Below are 19093 nucleotides of genomic sequence, written 5' to 3'. Positions count from 1 at the left end.
AAAAGAAAAGATGCTGATGTCCCTTTAGCAGGCTAGACGTGAAGGCTGCTGTCTGCCGGAGGTGCTCAGATGGTCACAGGCCCTACCCGCGCCTGTTTATATGAATGTTAGTTGATGTCCTCTCAGTGACCCCAACCCAGGAGCTGGGGAATCTGGGGAGGGGCACCAGTGAGTTCCTGCTTTCCTGCAATCAGGAGGGGCTGGGCATCCAGGCCCACTGGGGCTGGCTCGAATCTGCACAGCCTAGTTCCTCAACTTAAAAGGCTTCCTCAACATGAGGGTCCTCAATACCTAGCAATTCAATAAATACTGCTCTAATCCCCAGATGGGCCCAGCACTGGGGGAAGGGGATACATCAGGCCTGGACTCAGCCCCCAAGCAGCTCACAGAATACAAAGTGAATTCACATAGCTGGTACCACACACCCTGAGATGGTACCAATAGAGTGTGTGGGGGCAGGAAGATGGGAAGGGTCCCTCTAGCTGCCCTGCCTCGAGAGATGGTGACGTGTATGCAGGTAGAGATTAGGGCCGGGATGCAGGGAACAGCACTATCCTGGGTGCAGCGTGGAAAAATCCAGCATGGGGAGAGTAGCTGGGGGAATCCGAGAGAGGACAGGAGCATCCTGGGTCTGGGAAGGACAGAGGGGTGTGGCTCCCTATTTGTCACCTGCTCCAGGTTCACATAGATGTGCTTCTGGGCACTGGGGTCAACTCACAGAAGCTGGGCCTCAGGAGTTTGTCCACAGACCAAGGGTCAAAAACACGAATGTGTCCAGGCTGCTCCGTCATGTGAATGAGAGAAGCCGCCAAACCAGCAATTCACTTCACAAAGAAATGTGCCTGCTCAGCTATTTCTTGAAACATCAGGCTGTCTCAGCACATCATTCATTTCTCACTTTTCTTAGCAGCACAGGTCTCTACTTGAGTGAAATAGAGGACGGATAACCTATTCAGTGGCCTCTCACGTTTGGCTGCAGTGCTATAGGGAAGCAATAGGGAGAAGTGGGGACTACGGCCAACTGGTGACCACAGAGCCCACTGGAAGGGGTAGGCTCTCACTACCCATATCTGTGAGTGCCCAGGACTGCTCCATCCTCCTGCTTTTAGAAACCAGAAACCAGGATTCGGAAACATATGTGAAATCATTCTATTTGTAACTGTTGGCTCCAATTATTTGTAAACTGCAGGCCAAACAAGAGCCATCCAGTTTGTGATCCGCTGGGCAATGGGAAGCTATGGGAAGGTTTTGAAGCTGGGGAGGGTCAGGCTTAGGTTCAGGGATTTGCTGGCCGGGACACAGTCCTGAATCCCTGGCCCTCTCTAGAGACTGCCAGGGGCCCCTGCCCAGGTGTTGCCTTCCCGGGGTGGCATCAGGGCACCATGGCGCCCACACCAGCTACCTCCCTCCTGCATTCCTCTGCGGGATGGTGGGTGAGGCTGGTCCTCTCCCCACGAGCCTCTTCTATGCCTGATGAAACTCAGGGCAGGGCTTGGCTACCAGGCCCTCAGGTTGCAACAATTCCCCTGCTACCAGGTTCCCAGGGACAGAGGCCCAGCACCCACCTCAGTAAATACTGCAATTACCCAAAGTGGGTGCACCAGGCAGAGGCTATGGCCAAGGACTTCAGGGGTTCATCAGGATCTATCTCACGGGCTTCTAGGACGGCAGAGATGGGGGTCCTTGGCTGCTATCTAATCCATCCTCATCTGATTCCAGAATTCCCTCCACAGTGGCTCAGACAAGGGCTTCCCCAGTTTCTCCTTGAATACTTCCAGAGATGAGGAACTCTCTACTTCTTAATTGTAATAATAGCTGGCATTTTCACTGTAGGGGCTGATTTGACCCATAGGAATCAATGAGAGTAAGTCTAAGCTTTCCACTCCATACCACCTTTGCAAATACTTGAAAACAGCTTTCTTGGCCCACCCTGCCTCTTCTCCTCCTCCAAAGTGCTCCCAGTCTCTCGCATGGCTGGGCTCAGCATCCATGTGCCCACTGGTGCTCCCTCGGGGTTCTGGTGGTTTGCCTCCATTTCCTCAATTCCCACAGGGTAATTATGAAGCTCACATTATCCATAGTTCCCGCTCGGCTGCAGGTTTAAGGGAACAAGCTTTGGGGTCAGCCTGACCTTGGTTTATGGCCACACTCTACCATCTGCTCTCCATGTGACCTTGAGCCAATTGCCTAAACTCCTGGAACCTCAGATTTTCCAGTAATAAGGATGACAAGCCCTTCCTTATAGGCTTCCTGTAAGGACTAAATGAGGTAATATGTGTAAATATTAAGAGAGTAATCATATGAATCTCTTTCCATTTTGTCATCATCGGGATCAATAGCAGTTGCAGGTGTTTCTCTGGATGATCACTATGACCTCTCGCCCATTAGATGAAGATAAGAAGGAAGAATACGCTCCTTGCATTTGCAGACACCTGAGATTACAAAGCACCATGTGCCCTACATTTTCTCTTTTTATGTAGCTAGGAGAAGGCCAGCAAGCCACATGGCTAGAGCACTGACTTCCAGTCCAGGGCTCCCACTACAGCCCCACGCAGTGGGAAACACAAGCCAGCTGTAGCCCTTCCTCCCTAGTCTGTACTGCCCCTGACATTGATGTACCTTTGTGGCATTCCCCAAACACCTTCGTACCAATGCTCTCCTTGATTACCAGAACTAATCCCACTGCCACGCCACTGGAGACAGTCAGGACAGGGACCCTACTCTTGGCCTCATAGATGGAAAAACACAGGACAATTAGTGCCTTGCCCACCTGGGTTGGAACCAGAACTCCAGAGCATCTGAGCTAGCGTAGATGATTAGCCAGGTTCAATCTCAGCTCAACACAATTCTGCTTCCACTAAACAAACATTTACAGTTCTCATGTTGGTGGAAGGAAGACAGACAATTTAAAAATGTGATATGTAAAGATACACCGAAAATAAAGGCAGGTTATGAGTGAGGATAACTGGGGAAGTCAGGGCAAGACCACTTCAGCACTACCAAAACAGATACGGGGATCTGAGAAACCAGTATCTTAGAGAGAAGGGAAGCTCAAGGAAATTTGATATTCTGTCCTTCTCCCCTCACCCCAGCCCCTCTGCCCAAGTCACTTACTGATTTCTAATCAGTGAGTGCCAAACTGAAAGCAGCGGCTAAGAGGCTGAGAAACCAAGCAGAGCTTTTGACAGACCCACCACTACAGGGGACAACACTGGGAGTGAAGGGGGAGCCCCGGTCAACAACCCAGCCTTTGACCTGGGGTCTCTGAAGGGCCACAGCCTAGGATAAGAGCAAACAGGAAGCAGATCAGGCTTAAAAAGACTGAAACCCAGCCATTCTTAATCCCCACTCCAATCACCTACCAGAACTAAAAGTAATCCTCCTTGTGGGAAGATCAGTATGCCTCTAAGTTTTCATTTACAATGTCTAACATTCAGTAAAAAATTACTGGACATCCCAATAGACAGGACCAAGAAAAATAACAGATAATAGAAACTACACATACATACATCTGAGTGAGCCCTGATTCTGGTCATCTTTTTATCCCCTGAGTCCAGACATCTAGTGTACTCAGGACCAAGTTCTGCCCACCTGCCCAGAGAGAGAGAGAGAGAGAGAGAGAGAGAGAGAGAGAGAGAGATTGCAGATCTTTGACACCAGGGACTATATCCCAAGCCTGACACTGGACAGAAGATCCTTGTTCTGACAGACGCTAAGTCCACTTTTGCATGAAGAATAAATCCTTACCACAAAGAGACTAGAGCCCTAGACTTGAATCTCACCCTCACTGGACATCTGGTTGACCCTGGAAGTCTAGACCCCTGATTGACTCTAAAAACTGGCAGGTCCAGACCCCCATGAGGACAAAGAATGAGTCCTCCTACGCACCTCACTTGAGACATGAAATCCTCACACATACCTGAACCAAGTCCTAGACACACAGAGTCCAGAGTCCCAGACAAGAGCGTTACCTCCACCCAAAATCTGGCTGACCTGAGAAAGCATGTATATACATATGTATATGGGGCTGGAGACAGGGTGGCGAAAGAGTCTAGCGTCCAGACAGCTGGTCAACCTTTGGGTGAAAGAGAGGTCACCCACCAGTCCCCTGGAAGTCTTGCCCTTTGGGCACTGCGGCAGGATTGGATCCCATGTGTGGCCACAGGTCCAGTGGGACAATATGAAAGCAGCCACCACTGCTTTCACATTGATGTGACTGGGACCAGGAAGGATCTGGATTCCCCAGGCTGGTGAGAGCCCCAGATGCTGACCTCCTTCCCAGTGACCCTCAAACTGTGTTTCTCTTTCCAAGGAGGTGGGAGGGTGGCGGGGCCAGCACCGGGGCATCCTCTCCTGGCCCAACTGTACCTTCAAAGGAACAGTAAGATTCATAGCTAGCTTCTTAACAGAAGCCATGGAATGCAAAAGGCAGTGAAATGATCTTTAAAGTGCCAGAAGAAAATAAGCACCAAACTAGAATTCTAGATCTGGTGAAAATAGGGCAAAGGGCATTTCTAAGCCAACAAAAATTGAGAAACTTCATTGCCAAAAGACTGACATTAAAAAGAAATGGAGTCTTTGGGCTCCAGAAATATAAGCCTTTGGGTTTACAGGAATGACTCCAGGAAGAAGCAAATGCAGGAAGGTATGAGGAACAATGAGAATGGGTAAATATGTGAGTAAATAGAAATTAAAGTGAACTGTAAAAAAGGAAAAAGAAGCATCTTGTGAGTTTTAAAATAATGTAAATCATGTTAAAATGGTAACACAAAAGTTGGGTCAGGGTGAGTGTAATTAAGGTATTCTAAGGTACCTGCAACATCTGGGAAAGTGGGAAATGTACTACTAATTGATATTAGAGCCTAGTAAATCATGTATGGATAAATATAAGCTCTAGAGAATATTTAACTTATAGAAGTGAGAAAGAAATAAGTTTTAAAATTGATCAATCCAAAAAGAGACAAGAAAGGAGGGGAAAAAAGAAACATAGACAAGGTGTGCTATTGGGGAAAAAGTAGTAGCATTAACTCAAATATATCTATCGGTAATTATATTAAATATAAATGGACAAAAGACTTCAACCTAAAGGTAAAGATAGTTAGAGTGGATTTTTTTTAAGTATATGCCCCATTTACCAGAAACACGCCTTACATATAAGGATATCTGATAAAATTATAAGAATGAAGAAAGATATATCATAGAAAGACTATTCAAAATGAAGCTAGTGTAATTCCACTAAAATTAGAAAATACACATTAAGGCAAAAACCAAAACAAAACACAAACTACAAGAAAAGAAAGCCATAGACCAAACTCTCTCCAAGATGTAAAAATCCCAAGCAAAATACTAACAAAAAAAATTAAGCAACACATTGTTTTAATTATTTATTTAGCTATTCATTTTGTGGAAACAAAATCTTACCATGCTGCCAGGCTGGTCTTAAACTCCTGGCCTCAAGCAATCCTCTTTCTTCAGCCTCCCAAAGCACTGGGATTATAGGCATACGTCACTGCACCTGGCCAGAGTAATATTTTTAAAAAGTGATACATCATAATCAAGTTGGGTTTATTCCAGAAATGCAAGGCTGATTTACCATTTGAAAATCAATTAATGTAAATTTACCACATTAATAGAATAAAGACAAAGATCATATGACCATCATTGCAGATTATATTTTCCAACTATCACTGCAATAATATGTACCACTTGACATGCTCTTCTTCCAACTTGACCTTGGCACTCTTCCATCAAGAGGTGAAGTCTATGTCCCCTACCTCTGGATCCTGGGTGGACATCGGTGACTCCTTGACCAACACAGAACAGCAGAAGTAGCCGTGCCTAACTCTCAAGGTTGGATCCTAAAAACACCCTGCATATCCTTAAGCCTAAGAAGCCACAGAAAGAGGTCACTTGAAGGAGTTGTGGACAGTAATCCCAGCAGAAGTCTAGCCCACAGCCAGCATCAATTGCCAGACACAAGAGAGGGAGGACACTTTCAGATGATTCCAGTTCCTAGCCTTTGGGTCTTCCAGCCGAGGCCACAGCCATGGTGGTCGAGTGAGGATGCAGCGCAGAGACAAGGCATCCTCATCCCGCCCTGTCCATTTCCCAACCCACAGAATCTGTGTCATAACAAAGTTATTTTGGCACCACTACATTTGGGGGTCATTTGTTTTGTAGACACAGTGACCAGAGGAGAGGGGTTTCTAGGGCTTTAAGAGTGTTCACTTTCTTGTTCCGGGTGCTGGTGAAACAGATGTCACCATTCTGTGATCATTCATGAACTCTACACTTATAATCTGCACACTAATCTCTATGGAGGTGGTACTTCTATAAAAAGAACTCAAACGAGAGTACCAAAGAAAAGGGCGGAGGGGACGCAGAGCAATTTCCCTGTTGTAACCGTGCAGCAGGAGATAGATCGGCGCTGAGAAATGAAAGCATCCCTAACTGGTGGCCTCTGTTTTCTCCGTAAAGACCATCTCCGGGAGGGGTGTGTTCAGGGGCCTGGGCCACGTGGAGGAGGAAGATGGCAACAGTTCTTGCAGCAAGCAGGAGCCAAGACACATGGTAGGCCTGCAGGCAATCCTCAGGCCCATCTGGTGTTGATAACTGTGAGTTCCAAGTGGACGCGCCAGTCTGCTGGGGACTCTCCAGTGAGGATGATTTGTCAGCTGTAGCTGGGCTCCCCCAGGGTGGGCCCACGCTGCCACAAGATGAGGGACATGGGAGTTTAGGGTACTGCGAAGATGTTACTGACATGGTGGACCTTGGGATCTAAGCTGCCTGAGGATGGAAGGAAGGACATGCTTGATGGATGTAGGGGAGACAGGAGTCAGTGCTGGCATCTCCTGGAAATCCAGAACATTCCCAGAGGGAGCCACTGACCAACACACAGTAAGGAGAGGTGGCTAGAGTCAGAATGGGGACTGGAATTCAAATCAGTGATGTGGGCCATCCATGGTGGCTCACACCTATAATCCCAGCATCTTGGGAGGCTGAAGCCGGAGGATCACTTGAAGCCAAGAGTTTGAGACCAGGCTGGGCAACATAGTGAGATCCCCATTTCTAAAAAAAAAAAAAAAATTTTTAATTAGCCAGGAGTGGTGGCTTGCACCTGTAGTTCCAGCTACTCAGGGAGGCTGAGGAGGGAGGATCACTTGAGCCCGGGAGCTGGAGGCTGCTGTAGGCTATGATCATGCCACTGAACTCCAGCCTGGGTGACAGAGCAATACCCTGTCTCTTAAAAAATAAATTAGTGATGTGGAAGCAGAGAATTTATGAGTCCATAGTTATGGCTTTATCACCATAACTACTAACCTTACCTCTCAGAATCCTTGTGCCTCACATGGGTATCCAGTAACCCTGGAAAGAAAGACCCTAGTGAGTGAGTGACCCCAATATGTGAGCATTGCAGTGATAGAGAAGTTGCACGAGATGGCAGCATCTGCCCATGAGCCTTATGCCTGGAGCTCTCCGCGCCCCCAGCCCCACGGCTCCTGGCCCCGCCTCCTCCCCCAAAAGGAGCCTGTGAGAAAGATTCTGACTCTTCCTGATTGTTGTATTGCCTGTAGGTCAACAGACCCTGGGGTAGAGAAGAGGAGAGCTTGTAGGACTCCAGTCTTAGAGGAGAGGGCTTGTGTGACCCCCACTCCCAACCACTTTTCATGGAGTCTCCTGGGTGGGTTCTGGAGGCAGAAAGGCATCCATGTGAATTTTGGCTCTGCAGTTGACCAGCTGTGTGACTCTGAATGAGGTACTAACCTCTCTGTGCCCCACTTTCCACATAAGATAAAAGGGGCTGACAGCTGCACCGACCTCACGGTGTGTGGTGGATTCTATGGGATAGGGGGCGGCGGGTGGCGGGGTTGAGGTTGGAGCCAGAGCAGGAGCTGTGTCCTCTGGCTCACCGTCTTTAATAGCAATCCGTATACCTACTCTGTGCCTCCTAGAAGGCTGTTAGGTTGTTATTATCACCCCCTTTACAGATGAGAAAACTGAGGCTTGACTTCCTAGGGCCACATAAAAAGCATCCTAGCCCAGGTCTGTCTGACTCCAGGGCCCAGTTCTGACCACCAAGCCAAGACACCTCCCTATCAGCTGCTCTGGCCAGCCTTGGCATCTCACCTTCCAGTTCCCTGGGGCTGGAGCTGGTCCTCTTGTGATAGTGGGATGGCTTCTGCCAGCACTCAGAACCTTTCAGGGCATTTCCAAACCAACGAGAAACAGGGTGTTTTTTTCTTTTCTTTTCTTCTTCTTTTTTTTTTTTTTTTTTTTTTTTTTTGAGACAGAGTCTCACTCTTGTTGCCCAGGCTGTAGTGCAGTGGCACAATCTCAGCTCACTGCAACCTCCGCCTTCTGGGATTCAAGCGATTCTCCTGCCTCAGCCTCCCAAGTAGCTGAGATTACAGGCGCCCACCACCATGCCCAGCTAATTTTTTTTTTTTTTTTTTTTGTATTTTTAGTAGAGACAGGGTTTCACCATGTTGGCCATGCTGATTTCAAACTCCTGACCTCGTGATCTGCCAACAGTTTGGCCTCCAAAACTGTTGGGATTACAGGCATGAGCCACTGCACCCAGCCAGCGTGCTTTTTCAAAGGACTAAAGATTGTAAAATGTCGATCCAGTGGAAAGTGCTTTGGCCATTTGGAGTTTTCCTTCCTTCTCTTCTCCTTCTTATCCTCCTCCTTTTTCTCCTCGTGTATAAGAATAAAGATGCCTAATGGGTGTAGTACTTTACCATGTACAAATATTTTCCCTGACCTTCTCCAATAATACTTGAGCATAGATGGTTGCTGTCATCGACTCTGCTTGGTTGCAATGCCTCATATGCCCCAGTCAGATACAGAGTTGGGGGCTCTCAAGGCAGAAAAGCATGACCACTGCATTGCTAGACACAGATGGGGTTCAGGACACACTACCCCAAACTTATGACTGTAGGAGACCAGAATAGGCCACCCAAAATATGCCTCCTTGGCATAAGAATAATTTTGAGCTGGTTACTTTGAGAAACTGCAGACTCAGGAGAAGCTCTAAGAACAAAAGGAAAACTTACCCCTTGGAAAGAGAAACTTACATCTTTAAAAGAAATGATATGTCAGGGTGTCTCCCTGTCTGCACCAGGAAGAGAAAGATGTCTCTAATCACTAGAAACACTTACCAATGGAGAAGGCACAAACTTCAGTCTGTAAGACCAACTTTCCCCTTGTTGACTGAGCTTTTCCTGCCCAGATCCCCACAGCTGGGCCTTCTTTCTTTGTTTCAGTTGAAGATGGCATTTAAACCTGAACTCAAAGTCATGGATTTTGGAGATTTACTCATTTATCTGAGTATTTCCCAAGTGTGCATGACGTATAAACATTACTAAATTTCTATTCGTTTTACTCTTCTCAATCTCAAGATTGTTTCGGGGGTCTACCCTACCTCAGGAAGGCTAGAAAAAATTACCTTTCCACTCCTATAGCCCTTACCAAAAGCAATGTTCAGGATAACTTCAGGCAAGAGACAGGAACCCAGCCAATTTCTGAGGCCTGCCCACCCCAGCCTCCCCAACCCTCTCCTCCCTGGAGTCTGCTGCTGTCAAGTGGGCGTTGTGAAAACACTTTTATTCTGTTTCCTCTCTACTTCCCTTTCTTGACCCTATCTCCCTCTTTTCTGATCATCTGTCAGGGTAAATGTTTTTATTACCTGGTCACCGAAGTGCCTGCTGGCCAGGGACCGGGGCAGACTCAGAGCTCAAGCCTCTGGACCCCCATTCTCCTGTTCCTTCCCTGATCCCCCACAGCCTCAAACATTCCCTGGGAAGCTGAATGCCCAACAGTGCCTGACTCATCTTGCCCCCAAGCTAGACATTACCACCACCATCTGCCTAGATCCTGGAGGAGAAGACAAGCCCACATTGGCCTGGAAGCAGCCCCACGGATGCATTAGCAATCTGTTTCCTCCCACGGCTTTCTGCTTTCATAATGGAGGCCATCCCCAGAGCCCCTTCCTGAACTCAGCCCTAGCAACAGCAGATCCCCAAGTGGCTGGCACCTCCTCCATTTGAATTAAGACCCCAGCCTCAGAGCTCTGGAAGAGGGCTCCTGGCACCTCTGATTCTCTAAGCAGGTGTCCTGAAACTGTCTCACTCACTCACATACATGCACATTCTCCAAAGATAAAGATAACACTAACTACAAACAACTGAGGACTCTGCCTGAAGTAAAAGCAATCAAGTGACAAAGCACTGGAACTTCACAGAGGTAGGGCATGGTCCCTGGGCTGGGCCAGAAATAGCCCTGATCTGCTGCCCTCACTGGATCCTAGGACTTTGTCCCTTGGGCTGTGCCCCCTCCCCTCAGCCTCACCTGCCTGCTTGAAACCGGGCATGACAGAAAGAGCCTTGGCTCTGGGTTCTGCCACTCCATCACTGCCAGCTGTGTTCCCTGGGAAGCCACTTTACCTCTTTGAGCCTGGGTTTCCCCATCTATAAAATGGGGACAACAATCCCATTTCACTGGGTACTGGGGTGGGGGAGGGGAGATCAAATGAGAGACTGTTCATGAAAATGCTTTGTATATTAGAGGATTTTTTTTCCAATGTAAAGAAGGCCAAAAATAAGGCCTGATGACTAAACTAGCATACGAACTATCACATTCTGGGGGTGGGGAGTGTCTTCCTTGGAAGTGATGGAAATTTGCATTGAGTGCCTGGCATGGATCACCTGACTTAATGCTCCCGCTAGTCCTAAGCCGACCCTGGGATTCCGAGAGGTTTAGTAATTTTACCATTATCCCGCAGCTCGTAAGTCTGGAGCTAAGCCCCTTCCTCTCCTTGGCTGGGGGGCTTTCTGACAATTTAGGGTGCTAGTCTCCAAACTCGCCTGCTGGTGGAGCTTGTTAAATGATCCATTCTGGATTCCCAGTCTGCACCCCTTGAATGATGGATTGTATCAATCCAGGTGTTTATTGAACACAAATTATGTGCCCACTATGAGGGAAGAGCAAACAAAGTAGGTATAGCACCACCCTTAGGGAGTGGGGAGTAGCAGCAACCCTCCTGGGGAGAGGTCCCCAGAATCTGGATGTGTACCCAGAGACTTATATGATCAGGCCAGTGTTTGGGGAATGGTGGTTATAAAATGAGAGGCTGGGGCGGGGAGTGGGGATGCTCTGAGAACCTGTCCACACTACTGACAGCCTCGATGGGCTCTGTGGCACTCTTGAGCCCTGGGGTGGCAACTGCAAGGATTTACTATCCATGGTCACAGATCTTCAGGCCCTGTGAAGCATCTAGATCCCCGCTCTGAATTGGCCAACTGGGCCAGGACTGGGAGTCAAGAAGGTTTCCACCATTTTTTTTTTTTTTTTTTTGAGTTGGAGTCTTGCTCTGTCACCCAGGCTCCAGGCTGGAGTGCAGTGGCATCATCTCGGTTCATTGAAACCTCCGCCTCCCGGATTCAAGCAATTCTCCTGCCTCAGCCTCCCATATAGCTGGGATCGCAGGTGTGCGCCACAATACCCAGCTAATTTTTGTAATTTTAGTAGAGATGGAGTTTGGCCATGTTAACCAGGTTGATCTCGAACTCCTGGCTTCAAGCGATCCACCTGCTTCAGCTTCCCAAAGCGTTAGGATTAGAGGCGTGAGGCAGTGCGCCCAGCCTGGTTCCCGCTTTCTTTACTTTTCTTTTTTTTGAGACGGAGTTTCCCTCTTGTTGCCCAGGCTGGAGTGCAATGGCACGATCTCAGCTCACTGCAACCTCCGCCTCCCAGGTTCAAGCGAGTAGCCTGCCTTAGGCTCCCGAGTAGCTGGGATCACAGGCACACACCACCATGCCCGGCTAATTTTGTATTTTTAGTAGAGACGGAGTTTCGCCATGTTGGTCAGGCTGGTCTCGAACTCCCAACCTCAGGTGATCCGCTTGCCTCGGCTTCCCAAAGTGCTGGGATTACAGGCGTGAGCCACCGCGCCCGGCCCCCACTTTCTTAAAGAACACGCAGCAGCTGTGTGTTACACGCTGCGGCTGCGGTCAAGTGTGAGGGCTGGAATTGCTGACTGCCAAGTTCTGGGTCTACTGAAAATAGCTGCCCAGCCTGGGAGGCCCAGTTCAGTCCAGGTGTGGGTCCCGCTTCACCTCCAGAGCAGGGGCAGCCGGGAAGGGTAGAAGCAGCCTTTGGAGAGGGGTCTCGGCAGCGGTGTGGGGGCAAGATGAGGGCTCCTCTTAGTCCTGGGGTGCAGATTATTGTAGCTAAAGGGGAGGTCTCAGACAGTGGGGTCTGACTCCAAAGTAAAAAAGGAGCAGCAACCAGGAGGCCTGATGCGCCGCGCACCCATCGCAAGCATGGGCAGTGCGTTTAACACTGGGCGCCTCACTTTTTCTCCTGTGAAATGGGCGCAGGCTGGCCCCAGCCCAGTGCCAGGAGGGGGAGCCCCGGCGCGCCGGCAGAAGACAAAGGAAAAAGGCTTGTTTGCAAACCGGGAAGCGGCGGCGTGGTGCCGGGAGGGGCGGAGCGGGGCCGGAGGAGGAGCCCGCCTGCCGCCTACCAAGCCCAGTGGTCCTGGCCGTGCGCCGGAGGCAGCGGCGGCGCGGCGCGGCGCAGCGCAGCGGCGACAGTAAGTGCGGGCCGGCTCGGGCTCTTCCGGCTCCGGTCCCGGCCTCCCCCAGACTCGCGCTCAGCGACCTCCCTCCCGGGCCCTGGGGACGGCTGCGGGCTGCCAGGGGAGCCAAAGGACCCCACCCCCTCCGTGGTCCCTTCCCCACCGTCCCTCCTCTCCCTCCTTGCTCTCTGCCACCTCTCTTTCTGGGTCTCTGTCTTCTCTTCCTCAAATCCTCTCTCCCCTCCTCCTCCTCCCTGAGACTGGACCTTACTGCCTGTATGATGGGGGCCTGGTATGGACCTGTCGGCCCGAAGTATCCAGATGGTGGCTGGTTCTCTCGGTCCCAGCTGCCCGGCCTGAGGCTGGTGCTGTTTACACCGCAAAGCCGGTTCTGCAGCGGCCAGTGGGCGGTGCCCTGCGCTTCCCAGTGCCCTCCCACAGGTTAGCCCTACCAGCTCCCCACCCCGGTTCACAGCCCAAGAAATCGAGGCACAGAAGGGAGAGCCACCTAGCCAGAGTCAGGAGCCTCCTTGGAACCAGTACCTAGGCTTCCTGGCCCAGATGAGGTTTTGCCGCGGCCCCAGCAGTGCCTGCCTCCTTGTGCAGGGCTGCCTCTCTATGCATGGCCGGGCTCCTGCAGGTGACCCAGGAGCACGTTCCAGGCCACAGCCAGCCTGTTTTGGGGAAGGTTGGGCACTTCCTTGCCTGCCTTTCTCTTTCTTTTTTAATCCAGAAGTCAGCAGCTAGCTTTTGTAAAGACTAGTAAGACTGCTCACTCCAGTGCCCTGGCCTGTGACCCTGGTTAGAGAAAATTCCTGGCTCCTTGTTCAGAAGCTCAGTCAAGGCTGAATGGTCCTTGACAAATAGACGCCAGGTACTGAGAAGGGGGCCCTAGCCAAGTGTGGTCCTGAGTGACAGGGCTGGTGGTCCTTCTAGCCACAGGTAGCTGGAGCCTCTGGGAAGAACCACTTGTGGTTCTCTCTTGTTCTATGTGGGTGGGTCATGATTATTTTTTACATTTTAAACACTAATTTTTAAAATGTAACAAGTGAGCTTGTTACATTTGTACCATTTTGTGCCAGACAAAATACCATAGACTAGGTGGCTTAAAATTTGTTTCTCATGGATATGGAGGCTGGGAAGGGCAAGATCAAGATGCTGGTTGATTTGGTTTCTGATGAGCGCTCTCTTCCTGACTTGCAGACAGCCTCCTTCTTGCTGTGCCTTCACATGGCCTTTACTCTGTGAGTGGGTGCATGTGGAAAGAGATTTTCCATACAGTGAGCTTCCAGACAGTGAGCTTGTTAATGCTAGCCTCCATCCGAATCCAGGCTGGGGAGGGGCTCTGCTAACCAGAGGAGTTTAAAATAGACTTGTGGGCTGGATGCATTGCACTTGGGCATCCAGTGGCCTCCCGCCTGCCGGCTCCAGGGTACATGCTACCCTAGCCGGGGAGAATGTCCTGGTGGTGCAGAGTCCATTCATTCAGCAAACAAGGGTGCCTTCAGTGTGCCTGGGCTCCTCCCCACTCACTGACTTCAACGCTTGCAGGAAGGATGCTTGTACTTGGAACCAGCAGACACAAGATTCCCATTCCCAGCCACTCCTCCCCGGTGTGCTGAGGAGTCCAGCATGGTCCCCAGTCTGCTTGGCTGTGTAACTTCACTCTTGCCATCTGCTAGTTTTGTGACCCTGGGCAAGTTACTCAACCTTTCTGAGCCTCAGACCCCTCATCTGTGAAATGAGTCTTAGAGTAGTACCTAATATATTAGGCTGTTGTCAGCCTCAAGTGTGACCTCTGTTAGGCACAGACCTTGGCATTTGTGATTACTGGACTTAAGTTTAGCTATTGGGAGTTCTTTCTATTTGAATGTGGGACATAGCAAGTGCCTTCCAGACCTGTCTTTCCATCTGAAAAAAGAGAGCAATGTTTTTTGCCCTAATTCCAAGGGATGCTCTGAGGTTCTCCTGAAATAGTGGATAAGGTTCTGCACCCACATGAGGAGGTATTCCCATCCCACCAGGGAATAAAGGCCCCAGTCTTCTTGGCATGATGCTTTGAGTTAGGTTTAGCCTCCTATAGAAATCAAGATGCATTTATTTATTTATTAGTTTATTGGGTAGGGAAGAGGCTACTGCAGAAGGGACTCTGAAGTGTCCCATCCTCAGCATTACGGAGACATTTCTCATTTAACAAGCTGCTGCCACATCCTAGGTGCTATCTAGAGCAAAGAAGCAGGCATGCTACTTTACAGCCAAATCCAGCAGCCAGCCAGCCATGCGACAGGCCCAGGATGCCAGGGAGATGCTGACATTTGTTCAGCAGCTGCTTACAGGCCAGGCATTGCCAGCCAGTTGCAGTTGCATAACTATCATAAAAATGGCTTCCCTGGGTTTACATTTAGGGAAATTGAGGCACAGAAATATGGTAACTTGCCCAAGGCCATGTAGACAATATTTGCTGGTAGCCCAGGCTCTTCCATTTGTCTTAGGCGCTACCATAGATTGAAAGTAGCTGACTCGGCCGGGCGCAGTGGCTCAAGCCTGTAATCCCAGCACTTTGGGAGGCCGAGATGGGTGGATCACGAGGTCCGGAGATCGAGACCATCCTGGCTAACACGGTGAAACCTCGTCTCTACAAAAAAAAAAAAATTACAAAAAACTAGCCGGGCGAGGTGGTGGGCGCCTGTAGTCCCAGCTACTTGGGAGGCTGAGGCAGGAGAATGGCGTGAACCCGGGAGGCGGAGCTTACAGTGAGCTGAGATCAGGCCACTGCACTCCAGCCTGGGCGACAGAGCGAGACTCCGTCTCAAACAAACAAACAAAAAAGAAAGTAGCTGACTCCTGATAGGGCGTGATGAGCAGAGGTGGGACCCAGGCAGGAGCTGCAAACCCAGGCTTGACCATTTACCTAGTCTATGGCCTTCTGTTCTTTGGACCTCTCTTTCCCCACAAATGAAATGGGAATGGACTATCAGAGGCTACACACCAGCTTATGGAGGCAGCCCTAGACACTACCAGTTTTTAAACAATTATTTAATCTGAAGGTTTTTATTTTTATTTACACTTTTAATTTTATTTTGGAACTGATAATAAACTAGGAACATAGTTAAAAATTCAAGAGGCACAAATAAGAATGCAGGGAAGTCCCCCTCCTTAGAGGCAGCCACTCAGAGCCACTCACTGTTAGAAACTTCTTATGTAGCCTTCCAGAGATATTATATCCAAATACAAATACATATGCGTATGTATATTTTCTCTCCCTTTTTTTTAACACACATAGTAGCATATTCTACATACTATCCTGCCCCTTATTTCTTTCAAATAAAGTCGAAAAGGGTTTAAAGATCATTCTTTGCCCATCAGGGGTCCTAATTCTTTTTTTATGGCTGCACAGAACTGTGAATGCCTTTAGACTAGGTTTGCCTTTCTGGGTACATTGTCACAGTCCCCACTATCATGCAGTGGTTTACACCCAGCCTGTTCCACAATTATGTGCTACCTCTGTTGCACTTGCATGGTTGGGGTGACCTCTGAGGACACTTACAGTTCTGACATCCTGCCCTTCTCCAGGTCTAATTTTTGTCTTTCTCCCTGATCCTTAAAATGAAGTTCTCCAACCAGGCTTTAGTGACTTTACAGAGCCCAGGGTGAGGGGGCATGGTCATTTTGTAGGCTGGGTGGGTCCCCAGCTGTCCCCAGCCTCAGTTTCTACTTACCTACCCTGTCTCTGTTGCCCTTCTTGCTCCAATAGTGGCCATTGCTTCAGAGGAAGACTTTCAGCATAGTTCAAACTCCACCTACAGAACCATAGGCAGCAGTCTCCAAGCTGACCAGGAGGCACTGCTTGAGAAGCTGCTGGACCACCCGCCCCCTGGCCTACAGAGGCCCGAGGACCGCTTCTATGGCACATACATCATCTTCTTCAGCCTGGGCATTGGCAGTCTACTGCCATGGAACTTCCTTGTCACTGCCAAGGAGTACTGGATGTTCAAACTCGGCAACTCCTCCAGCCCAGCCACGGGGGAGGACCCTGAGGGCTCAGACATCCTGGTAAGGGCATGTTTCTCCTGCAAGGCTGGTGGGAGCATACAGAGGCCTCATGCCTCACATGGCAGGGGAAGATGGAGATTTCAGACACATTTCCAGCCTTTAGATTACTTACTGTTTAGCTTGGGAAGAACATGCAAATTATGGTTCCATGTGGTGTGTATGGTAAACCCAAGAATCTAGAGTCCACACCTCTGGGGGTGTGAAGGTATGGACTGAATAGCATTAGTTACAGAAAATTCCAAAAGACTAGTAACTAAAATGAGATGGAAGGTCATTTTTCTCCCATGTTCAATTCTGGTGGGGACAGCCCAAGGCTGGTATGACGTTCTATGGCGTTAGGAACCCAGTTGCTTCAACTCTGTGCAGCTTTCATGGCCAAGGCCACCTCACAGTACGAGATGGCTGTTGTAGGTCCAGCTGTTACATCCGTAGGTAGAAGCAAGAGGAGGAGGAAGAAATGCCTGTTGCCTGTAAGAACACTTCCTGGAAGTGACCTTGCTCTTCTTACATTGCATTCGTCAAAACTTAGGCATGTGACCACATCAGCTTACAGAGCAGGCTGGGAAATGTAGTCTTTCGATGTAGCTTTATCTCAGAGAACCATGTGCCTGATAAAATGGGAGGTTCTGTTATGGAAGATGGGGAAAATTAATCCAAAGGGATAATTAGTCTGATCACCATGGGAGAGATTGCTGTGACTTGGAGTTGGTGGATTTCAAGAAAGAGGAGAAAACGATCCAGGTAGAAGAAAAAGGCTGGGCAATGGCAGAATGGGAGGAAAGTCCAGGTGTGTATGACAAACAGTGAAGCTGTGTTTGGGGCACAAGTAAGAGAGAGAGGTCTTGAGATCATTGCCCGGGGCCTTGAATGTCAAGGTGAGGAGTCAATTTTGTTTAGTTGACAGGGCTGCTCACTTTGCTGGGTGACTTTTCCAGAGAGGTGGGGGTGGTAGGGGAAGAGGATTAAAGAAAAAAATTATGACACTTGTTAAAACAGTAAGGAAAGCTTTATTTAAGACTTGTAGTAGGGGAGATAAATGGAGTCCAACTCTGAAAAGGAGACATGGGGATTTATAGCCAAGGGGCAGCATGAGGGGCCGGAGGATGGCACATTTCTAAGAGGAGAGTCAAGGCGAGGCCTCTGCTTGCTGAAAGCAGGCCCAGGGCTTACACAGTCGACCCTTGAACAACAGGGGTTCACTTGGATGCAGATTTTTGTTTCAACCAAATGTGGATGGAAAATACAGTATTTGTGAGTTGTGAAACCTGCATATACAGAGGGCCAATGTTTCCTATTTGTGGTTCTGCAAGACCGACTGAGTATGCTCGGGTTTTGGTACCTGGGGGGGATCCTGGAACCAATTCCTTGAGTACACTGAATGGTGTGAGGAGCTTGATCGGATTTGAGAGAAGGGAATATTCTGGCTCAACTGGCCTAACAGGATGCTTGCTGAAAGCAGGCCTAGGACTTACACAGTCTACTCTTAAACAATATGGGTTTGAATTGTGTTATATGTGAAGTTTTTCAAACAAATGCTGATGGAAAATGTGCTATTAGTAAGGTTCAAAACCTGATTATAGGAAGAGCTGGGTTCCACAAGGCTGACTGGAGACCTGAGTACGTGTGGATTTGGGTATAGGTGGGAGTCCTGGACCAATGCCCTGAGTATATGGAGAGACAGCTGAACATCAGAGGTGGGGAATGAGGAACTCGATCAGATCTCAAAGGTGGGGGTGTAGCAGGACAAGCTGCAGACAAAACTCCTCAGACACCGGATTAAAGAAGGAAGAGGTTTTTTATTTGGCCAGAAGCGTCGGCAGACTTGCGTCTCAAAAGCCAAACTCTCCGAAGACAGAGTTCCTGGCCCTTTTAAGGGCTTATAACTCTAAGGGGTTCCACTTGAAAGGGTCGTGATAGATTGAGAGCACATGTGGTTAGAGTGGGGGGTTAAAAGTAACCTCAGGCCTCGTCATCAGTGGCACTGGCTGGTCTTGCCACTGACCTCATTCCTGTTGTTTTTTAACTTTTACTTTCTCCTCTTCAGAGACAGGAGACAGTAAGAGAAATGGCTTCTTGCCTCATTCCCCCCTTTGAGAACCTCACTCACTAGTGGGAGTTCTCACTCTCATCTTCACTATCCAGGTCTTCCTGCCAATCCAGTTCCATTAATTCCTAGAGTTACATACTCTGTTTTCTAACGGGGATCAAGTAGTTCTAATGGGTTATAGCACACATCAGGCTGGTCACTTCCTGGGCTGCATACCTTGTACTGGGTGGCATTATACTCACAAGTCCCTTTTAAACAACAAGACTGTTTCAAGTTTTTGCCCTATCTCAGTCTGAGGAAGGTCAGTTGAAGTCCTTACTGTACAAGTCCAAAATTTAAGAAAAATGAATCCCACAATGAGCTTCTTCATGCTTCGGCTGTGCATGGACCAGTCAGCTTCTGGGCATGACTGG

General features: G+C 49.1%; 1 protein-coding gene across 3 annotated transcripts in view; it reads left to right on the top strand.

The window, feature by feature from the left end:
- Positions 1–12475: 12475 nt before the first annotated feature.
- The window catches only part of SLC29A3 (solute carrier family 29 member 3), a 51482-nt gene continuing 44864 nt past the window's right edge, over positions 12476–19093 (top strand). The window contains exons 1-2 of one of the 3 annotated variants that reach the window (XM_073019070.1): positions 12476–12595; positions 16335–16633. In XM_073019070.1, coding sequence (XP_072875171.1) covers position 12595; positions 16335–16633 — 300 coding nt within the window. In that variant the 5' untranslated portion in view covers positions 12476–12594. The remainder of the gene's footprint in view (positions 12596–16334; positions 16634–19093) is intronic. The other 2 variants (XM_007963139.3, XM_007963138.3) reach the window with 2 other exon arrangements.

The sequence above is a fragment of the Chlorocebus sabaeus genome, chromosome 9, assembly GCF_047675955.1.
Source record: "Chlorocebus sabaeus isolate Y175 chromosome 9, mChlSab1.0.hap1, whole genome shotgun sequence".
NCBI classification, from domain to species: Eukaryota; Metazoa; Chordata; class Mammalia; order Primates; family Cercopithecidae; genus Chlorocebus; species Chlorocebus sabaeus.
Note: the sequence above shows the minus strand (reverse complement) of the source record. Positions and strands in the feature narration are given on the sequence as shown.